At 49.8% G+C, this 9,945-nt stretch overlaps 1 protein-coding gene across 1 annotated transcript in view; it reads right to left on the bottom strand.

Annotated features, from left to right (window-relative positions):
• Positions 1 to 803: 803 nt before the first annotated feature.
• dclre1c (DNA cross-link repair 1C, PSO2 homolog) overlaps positions 804 to 9,945 on the bottom strand; it is a gene marked incomplete at its 3' end in the record, with an annotated part of 64,035 nt that continues 54,893 nt past the window's right edge. Inside the window, exons 15-17 of the mRNA XM_079531716.1 lie at positions 9,282 to 9,479; positions 5,422 to 5,874; positions 804 to 1,636 (exon numbers count right to left, since the gene is read on the bottom strand). Of these exons, the coding sequence (XP_079387842.1) occupies positions 804 to 1,636; positions 5,422 to 5,874; positions 9,282 to 9,479 (1,484 nt within the window). The remainder of the gene's footprint in view (positions 1,637 to 5,421; positions 5,875 to 9,281; positions 9,480 to 9,945) is intronic.

The following is a 9,945-nucleotide window of genomic DNA, read 5'->3' as shown; positions in this document are numbered from 1 at the left end:
CCAAATGGACCCTTAGATTACAGGTCTATGACTCAGAACCAAATGGACCCTTAGATTACAGGTCTATGACTCAGAACCAAATGGACCCTTAGATTACAGGTCTATGACTCAGAACCAAATGGACCCTTAGATTACAGGTCTATGACTCAGAACCAAATGGACCCTTAGATTACAGGTCTATGACTCAGAACCAAATGGACCCTTAGATTACAGGTCTATGACTCAGAACCAAAATGGACCCTTAGATTACAGGTCTATGACTCAGAACCAAATGGACCCTTAGATTACAGGTCTATGACTCAGAACCAAATGGACCCTTAGATTACAGGTCTATGACTCAGAACCAAATGGACCCTTAGATTACAGGTCTATGACTCAGAACCAAATGGACCCTTAGATTACAGGTCTATGACTCAGAACCAAATGGACCCTTAGATTACAGGTCTATGACTCAGAACCAAATGGACCCTTAGATTACAGGTCTATGACTCAGAACCAAATGGACCCTTAGATTACAGGTCCTATGACTTCAGAACCAAATGGACCCTTAGATTACAGGTCTATGACTCAGAACCAAATGGACCCTTAGATTACAGGTCTATGACTCAGAACCAAATGGACCCTTAGATTACAGGTCTATGACTCAGAACCAAATGGACCCTTAGATTACAGGTCTATGACTCAGAACCAACCCTTAGATTACAGGTCTATGACTCAGAACTGTATCACTCTCACATTTATGGGGGTTAAAAATGTATTAAACTTAAATGTAAATTAAAAATAATAATAATAAAAAGCCAGACCGTAAAGACCTTAATATCTTCGTCTTCTTCATCCTCGCTGAACAGGTCGGGGGTCAGAGAGCCTGTCAATCTGGAGGGGGAGGGGCTTGTCAATCTGGAGGGGGAGGGGCTTGTCATCCTGGAAGGGGATTGGCTAGTCATCCTGGAAGGGGATTGGCTAGTCATCCTGGAAGGGGCGGGGCTTGTCACCCTGGAAGGGGATTGGCTAGTCATCCTGGAAGGGGAGGGGCTTGTCATCCTGGAAGGGGATTGGCTAGTCATCCTGGAAGGGGCGGGGCTTGTCTCCCTGGAAGGGGATTGGCTAGTCATCCTGGAAGGGGCGGGGCTTGTCTCCCTGGAAGGGGATTGGCTAGTCACCATGGAGGGGGTGGGGCTTGTCACGCTGGAAGGGGAGGGGCTTGTCACGCTGGAAGGGGAGTGGCTTGTCATCCTGGAAGGGGAGGGGCTTGTCATCCTGGAAGGGGATTGGCTAGTCACCATGGAGGGGGAGGGGCTTGTCATCCTGGAAGGGGAGGGGCTTGTCATCCTGGAAGGGGAGGGGCTTGTCACCCTGTAAGGGGATTGGCTAGTCACCATGGAGGGGGAGGGGCTTGTCATCCTGGAAGGGGAGGGGCTTGTCATCCTGGAAGGGGAGGGGCTTGTCACCCTGGAAGGGGAGGGGCTTGTCACCCTGGAAGGGGAGGGGCTTGTCATCCTGGAAGGGGAGGGGCTTGTCATCCTGGAAGGGGAGGGGCTTGTCACCCTGGAAGGGGAGGGGCTTGTCATCCTGGAAGGGGAGGGGCTTGCGAGGGAGCTGCAGGACTTGGATTCCTCTTCCTGTCTTCTCTGTTCTCCTACATGTTGAAAACATGACGTTTAAAACAAAAAGTAATATGATAATAATCATTGCTATTAAATGGACTAATTCAGCCATTTTCAACCTATCTTTATATAATTGGTACTCACAAAATGTTCATTATATTATGATACCATTTCTGTCTACTCACTCTGTGTCTCAGAGGGCTGTGGACAGTTCAGAAACCTGTCTACTCTATCTGTGTCTCAGAGGAGGGCTGTGGACAGTTCAGAAACCTGTCTACTCACTCTGTGTCTCAGAGGGCTGTGGACAGTTCAGAAACCTGTCTAGTCTCTCTGTGTCTTAGAGAGCTGTGGACAGTTCAGAAACCTGTATACTCTCTGTGTCTCAGAGGACAGTTCAGAAACCTGTCTACTCACTCTGTGTCTCAGAGGGCTGTGGACAGTTCAGAAACCTGTCTAGTCTGTGTCTCAGAGAGCTGTGGACAGTTCAGAAACCTGTCTACTCTCTCTGTGTCTCAGAGGACAGTTCAGAAACCTGTCTACTCACTCTGTGTCTCAGAGGAGGGCTGTGGACAGTTCAGAAACCTGTCTACTCTCTCTGTGTCTCAGAGGACAGTTCAGAAACCTGTCTACTCTCTGTGTCTCAGAGGGCTGTGGACAGTTAAAAAATCACACCCGTGTGAACTGAGTGGTGTAAGGTCTTAGATAGCCTGTCTGACGTAATGAAATCATGTCTGACGTAATGAAATCACACCCGGGTGAACAGGGTGAACATAGCAACCATGCTCATTTTTTCTGCACAGACTAACAAAGCCAGTTGACGTAATGAAATCACACCCGGGTGAACAGGGTGAACATAGCAACCATGCTCATTTTTTCTGCACAACAAAGCCAGTTGTAGGAGTGGTTTACACCACTCAACAACAAAGCCAGTTGTAGGAGTGGTTTACACCACTTAAAAACCTGTCTACTCACTCTGTGTCTCAGAGGAGGGCTGTGGAGTGTGGACAGTTCAGAAACCTGTCTACTCACTCTGTGTATCAGAGGAGGGCTGTGGACAGTTCAGAAACCTGTCTACTCACTCTGTGTCTCAGAGGAGGGCTGTGGACAGTTCAGAAACCTGTCTACTCACTCTGTGTCTCAGAGGAGGGCTGTGGACAGTTCAGAAACCTGTCTACTCTCTCTGTGTCTCAGAGGACAGTTCAGAAACCTGTCTACTCTCTGTGTCTCAGAGGGCTGTGGACAGTTAAAAAACCTGTCTACTCACTCTGTGTCTCAGAGGAGGGCTGTGGAGTGTGGACAGTTCAGAAACCTGTCTACTCACTCTGTGTCTCAGAGGAGGGATGTGGACAGTTCAGAAACCTGTCTACTCACTCTGTGTCTCAGAGGAGGGCTGTGGACAGTTCAGAAACCTGTCTACTCACTCTGTGTCTCAGAGGGCTGTGGACAGTTCAGAAACCTGTCTACTATCTCTGTGTCTCAGAGGGCTGTGGACAGTTCAGAAACCTGTCTACTCACTCTGTGTCTCAGAGGGCTGTGGACAGTTCAGAAACCTGTCTACTCTCTCTGTGTCTCAGAGAGCTGTGGACAGTTCAGAAACCTGTCTACTCTCTGTGTCTCAGAGAGCTGTGGACAGTTCAGAAACCTGTCTACTCTCTGTGTCTCAGAGGACAGTTCAGAAACCTGTCTACTCTCTGTGTCTCAGAGGGCTGTGGACAGTTCAAAAACCTGTCTACTCACTCTGTGTCTCAGAGGAGGGCTGTGGACAGTTCAGAAACCTGTCTACTTACTCTGTGTCTCAGAGGAGGGCTGTGGACAGTTCAGAAACCTGTCTACTCACTCTGTGTCTCAGAGGAGGGCTGTGGACAGTTCAGAAACCTGTCTACTCACTCTGTGTCTCAGAGGAGGGCTGTGGACAGTTCAGAAACCTGTCTACTCTCTCTGTGTCTCAGAGGACAGTTCAGAAACCTGTCTACTCTGTGTCTCAGAGGGCTGTGGACAGTTAAAAAACCTGTCTACTCACTCTGTGTCTCAGAGGAGGGCTGTGGAGTGTGGACAGTTCAGAAACCTGTCTACTCACTCTGTGTCTCAGAGGAGGGCTGTGGACAGTTCAGAAACCTGTCTACTCACTCTGTGTCTCAGAGGAGGGCTGTGGACAGTTCAGAAACCTGTCTACTCACTCTGTGTCTCAGAGGGCTGTGGACATTTCAGAAACCTGTCTACTCTCTCTGAGTCTCAGAGGAGGGCTGTGGACAGTTCAGAAACCTGTCTACTCACTCTGTGTCTCAGAGGGCTGTGGACAGTTCAGAAACCTGTCTACTCTCTCTGTGTCTCAGAGGAGGGCTGTGGACAGTTCAGAAACCTGTCTACTCACTCTGTGTCTCAGAGGGCTGTGGACAGTTCAGAAACCTGTCTACTCTTTCTGTGTCTCAGAGAGCTGTGGACAGTTCAGAAATCTGTCTACTCTCTCTGTGTCTCAGAGGACAGTTCAGAAACCTGTCTACTCTGTGTCTAAGAGGGCTGTGGACAGTTCAAAAACCTGTCTACTCACTCTGTGTCTCAGAGGAGGGCTGTGGAGTGTGGACAGTTCAGAAACCTGTCTACTCACTCTGTGTCTCAGAGGGCTGTGGACAGTTCAGAAACCTGTCTACTCTCTGTGTATCAGAGAGCTGTGGACAGTTCAGAAACCTGTCTACTCTCTCTGTGTCTCAGAGAGCTGTGGACAGTTCAGAAACCTGTCTACTCTCTCTGTGTCTCAGAGGACAGTTCAGAAACCTGTCTACTCTCTGTGTCTCAGAGGGCTGTGGACAGTTCAAAAACCTGTCTACTCACTCTGTGTCTCAGAGGAGGGCTGTGGACAGTTCAGAAACCTGTCTACTCACTCTGTCTCAGAGGAGGGCTGTGGACAGTTCAGAAACCTGTCTACTCACTCTGTGTCTCAGAGGAGGGCTGTGGACAGTTCAGAAACCTGTCTACTCTGTGTCTCAGAGGGCTGTGGACAGTTCAGAAACCTGTCTACTCTCTCTGTGTCTCAGAGGAGGGCTGTGGACAGTTCAGAAACCTGTCTGTGTCTCAGAGGAAGGCTGTGGACAGTTCAGAAACCTGTCTACTCACTCTGTGTCTCATAGGAGGGATGTGGACAGTTCAGAAACCTGTCTACTCTCTCTGTGTCTCAGAGGAGGGCTGTGGACAGTTAAAAAACCTGTCTACTCACTCTGTGTCTCAGAGGAGGGCTGTGGACAGTTCAGAAACCTGTCTGTGTCTCAGAGGAAGGCTGTGGACAGTTCAGAAACCTGTCTACTCACTCTGTGTCTCAGAGGGCTGTGGACAGTTCAGAAACCTGTCTACTCACTGTGTCTCAGAGGAGGGCTGTGGACAGTTCAGAAACCTGTCTACTCTATCTGTGTCTCAGAGGGCTGTGGACAGTTCAGAAACCTGTCTGCTCTCTCTGTGTCTCAGAGAGCTGTGGACAGTTCAGAAACCTGTCTACTCTCTCTCTCTGTCTCAGAGGAGGGCTGTGGACAGTTCAGAAACCTGTCTACTCTCTCTCTGTCTCAGAGGAGGGCTGTGGACAGTTCAGAAACCTGTCTACTCTCTCTCTGTGTCTCAGATGGCTGTGGGCAGTTCAGAAACCTGTCTACCAGTGACATCATCGATGGGCAGGTTTGGCTTTTATTAATGGAAGAACAGTGGCTTCTGTTTCATCAACTTTCCAGGAAGAGAATTAAAAGACAACTTTGTTTTTGTTTTCAACCGTTTTAGTCAGTGTTAAATGTAACACTTATTTTAACAAAACTAAACAAATGGTCACTAACTGTACCTTTAATGTCCAGTAGCTCCTCCCCCTCATTGTCGCTGAACAGGTCGGGGGTTTGGGAGCCGCTCATCTTGGAAGGGGAGGGGCTGGCCGTGGAGGGGGAGGGGCTCGCCGCGGAGACGCACGACAGCGATAGGCTGTCCGTCAGCGCCGCAGCGGTGAAGAACTCCTCCCACCTGGGAGGAGGAGGGGGGGCGGAGCCAGGAGAGACTCCTCCCTTCGCCTCACTGCCGTTCGCACGTTTCTTCTCGTCTTCTCCTCCTCCTCCTTCATCCCTCTCTCCTCCTCCTCCTTCATCCCTCTCTCCTCCTCCTCCTTCATCCCTCTCTCCTTCTTCATCCCTCTCTCCTCCTCCTCCTTCATCCCTCTCTCCTTCTTCTCCTCCTCCTCCTCCTTCATCCCTCTCTCCTTCTCCGGTTTCGGTCGTCCGTTCTTGGCGGTCCGTCCGCTGTTCGCCTACAACACGTTTCAAGAAGGTCGGTAGCGTCAATTCTGGCAGCAAATTCAGATTTTACTTTTAACACAATCAGCGACGGGATTCCTTCAAAATAGAAGCTCTGGGGTGCCGGAAAGACATGGGCGCTTTTACCCCCCCCCCCCCCGGAAACAATCCGGGGGAAAAAACGGAGAGATATTTTGCTCGCTTACCTTGCTCGTTTCCATTGCATCGCTAAATGATCCAAAGCGTTCATATTTTGAACGAGAGGCGGATGAGAAGCAGAAATGTGACAAAACCACGGAGAGCGCCCTGGATTAGCAGATACGAGGCATTCTTTCTGCAGCAACAAGGAAGTCAACGGGACGCTAATATGAACCAAGAGCGAAGCGTACGGTGGCCTTAGAGTCAAACTACTATAGGACGTGTACACACCCTAGGACGTGTACACACCCTAGGACGCGTACACACCCTAGGACGCGTACACACCCTAGGACGTGTACACACCCTAGGACGTGTACACACCCTAGGACGTGTACACACCCTAGGACGTGTACACACCCTAGGACGTGTACACACCCTAGGACGTGTACACACGTCATTGCAACCCGTCGATTGGGTTGCTTATGACGTTTCCACACGTCGTATGGATGGAATGTGTTAACAGACTTACTGCTTGTGGCGGAACGCTCCGCCATAAGGAATGTAATTACCTTCCGCTCCTGGCGGATTGATCCGTCTGATAAGCTTTATTATTGATATCAAACCCGATCGCTGATTTCAATTTTTTCATTATTATTTTGGCTCGGCCTTATCTTCTTTAGCGATCCTAGACCGGGTTGCGTAACCTCGCCTCCGTCCACCTCCCATTATACAGGCTGACTAAAAGCTGAATAACTCCTAATCTACGGAGCTCTCCATGGTTTGGATAAAACGCACGATGTTCGGAGGTCTTTGCTGATTATCTGGTGGTCTAGATGGAAACACTGGCGCTTTCTAGAGCAAGGATGGCTATATTTTAGCTCGCTAGCATTGACGCTATTTATTTAGCATAAGATGGACGCCCACAACATCCGTTTCTGTGCTGTGTGTGCACCCTCTAAATCGCCCCCGCAGTCTGAGGTTGGCTTTGCGTCCAGCAGGTGGCAGTAAACCTGTTAAGGGCCTTTCAAACATGAAGTGATATAACGTGCTTATAGTTCATTTTCAGTGAGAGCTGCGTTTTTTGCGCAGCACACTGGGGAGCAGTCGCGGTGCGACAACGCAAGCACATTCACGTGAGGGCGGTCCCAGCTCAGAGCGTTTGTCCGACATGGCGTGGGTTAAGGCAGGGGTTCTCAACGTTTTTGGCCGGGGACCCCCGAAAATGCTTTGGCAATGTCTCGGGACCCCCGCCCCGCCCCCTCCCGACCCCCAATATAAATTGACTGCAACAATAACCTTAATAATAGAGACAATACACCATAAATAAATACTGAAACCAGATATAATCATTAGGGAAGGTGTATGCATGTACTATGTGTACTATGTGTTTACTATGTAAACTCTTCATTTCCATTTTCCAGACATTCAGTTGCATTTTTATTTGGGGACCCCCCAAAATAATTTGGCGACCCCCCGAGGGGTCGCGACCCACGGGTTGAGAACCCCTGGGTTAAGGGTCAGCTCAGAGCGTTTGGCCAACATGGCGTGGGTTAAGGGTCAGCTCAGAGCGTTTGGCCAACATGGCGTGGGTTAAGGGTCAGCTCAGAGCGTTTGGCCAACATGGCGTGGGTTAAGGGACAGCTCAGAGCGTTTGGCCAACATGGCGTGGGTTAAGGGACAGAGGTTAAGGGACAGAGGTTAAGGGTCAGAGGTTAAGGGTCAGAGGTTAAGGGTCAGAGGTTAAGGGTCAGAGGTTAAGGGTCAGAGGTTAAGGGTCAGAGGTTAAGGGTCAGAGGTTAAGGGTCAGCTCCAACCAGGGTTGTTTTTGGCAGCAAATGTCTATTTTAGTTTTAGTTTTAGTCATTTAGTCTCTTGAAGAGTTTTCACTTAGTTTTAGTCACATTTTAGTCACCCGGAATGTGTTAGTGTGTTAGTCTAGTTTTAGTCGACTTAATGTCATAAGATTTTAGTAGACTAAATCTACAGGTGCTTTATAGTCGACTAAAATGTGTTTTGCAGGCCTTGAGGCCCTGATTTTACACTTGCTGAAAATAGCCGATCTACAAGCTCACAACGTGAGAGCTTGTAGATCTGCTATTTTCAGCACGCAACCAAGTGTACATTTTTTTTTAACTAAATGTTTATCCCTCGATTTTTGTAACCAATTTTTTCACCCCTGTGCCAATTATCTAATGTGATCCTGGGCTCTACACACCCTCCGCCAACCTAGTCCCCATATATGGGGGACATGGGGAGAGCAACGGACTTGAACTCATGCTTCCTTCATGCCTGAGTGTCCAAGTTGCTCCTTTACACCTGACAGGGGGGAGTTTCCCTGGTTGGACGTAGCGCGTGGAAGGAACACGTTATTCCAACCAGTTCCTTTCCCCTCCATCAGGCACCCCGGCTGGCCAGGGGGAGGCAGTTTGTTTAGAGACCAGGATTACTGCATGTTTTTTGTGAGGGTACCTACCCTAGGGGACACGGGGATAACATGTGAGGGTATCTACCCTAGGGGACAAGGGGAGAACATGTGAGGGTATCTACCCTAGGGGACACGGGGAGAACATGTGAGGGTACCGACCCTAGGGGACACGGGGAGAACATGTGAGGGTACCTACCCTAGGGGACACGGGGAGAACATGTGAGGGTACCTACCCTAGGGGACACGGGGAGAACATGTGAGGGTACCTACCCTAGGGGACACGGGGAGAACATGTGAGGGTACCTACCCTAGGGGACACGGGGAGAACATGTGAGGGTACCTACCCTAGGGGACACGGGGAGAACATGTGAGGGTACCTACCCTAGGGGACACGGGGAGAACATGTGAGGGTATCTACCCTAGGGGACACGGGGAGAACATGTGAGGGTACCTACCCTAGGGGGACACAGGGAGAACATGTGAGGGTACCTACCCTAGGGGACACGGGGAGAACATGTGAGGGTACCTACCCTAGGGGACACGGGGAGAACATGCAAACTCCACACAGAAAGGCCCTTTCGCCAACCCCGCCTCGGGTATGGGCATTGATGACGCGGAGGAGGAAACACGCCGCCAGCAACCACAGCGCCCCAAGCGGGAATCGAACCCAGGACCTTCCTTCCTAACATTTTAGTCTAGTTTATTTATTGGTTGACGAAACTGTTTAGTATATTTAGTCTTAGTTTTAGTCGTCATTTTTTTTTAGTTTCCATTTAGTTTGTCAGTGAAAAAAAGGTAGTCGACGAACATTTTTCGTCTTGGTTTTAGTCGAGGAAAACAACACCGGATCCAACCAACCTTTAATTAGGAACGGCTCCTCCCCCTCCTCCCCCTCCTCTTCTTCCTCTTCCTCATCCTCGTCGTCGTTGGACTCGGTACAGTCCGCGTAGTTTCCCGCAGAGCGATGCCAGTCCGCCACACTAGCACCCACGACGCGCGACGACTCCTCCACAGCTGTAGGGGGCGCTGGTGGTCTCACAGGACTGTGCTCCTCCACTATAGGACCAAGAGACGCCAGACGGCGGTGAAACCACTTTTTAACCCCTTCTGGTGTTTTAAAGCATTATGTTATGCTTTAGCTATTGGAAAATAGCAGATCTAAAACGGTTAGTCCCAATACTTGATTCTGATTGGCTGGTTACCGTCACGTGACCGGTGTAAATTTCACCGATAACCCACACCTTCAATCACTTTATATCATTCGCAGCTGATTCTGCATCTCTGTAGCTGTACTGGGGAAGGGGAGCGCTTGATTGCCTTACGAACCCATGCCGTGCGGGCGTCTAAGCACCGCCCGGCTCATATGACTGTGAATGTGTGGCTCCAGGCGGCCCCGTAAAGACATCAAGCGCTATTCTCCCGTCACATAGCCTATACTTGCCGAGCAAAACAAGGAACTTGGAAGTGGTGTGGCTCGCTCTGGTGGCGCAAAGCGTAGCTACTTTTGTGAATTTAATAGTTT

Source organism: Electrona antarctica (assembly GCF_951216825.1).
Source record: "Electrona antarctica genome assembly, contig: scaffold_539, whole genome shotgun sequence".
Lineage (NCBI taxonomy): Eukaryota > Metazoa > Chordata > Actinopteri > Myctophiformes > Myctophidae > Electrona > Electrona antarctica.
The sequence above is the reverse complement of the archived record's forward strand: the minus strand, read 5'-3'. Positions and strand labels throughout refer to the sequence as shown.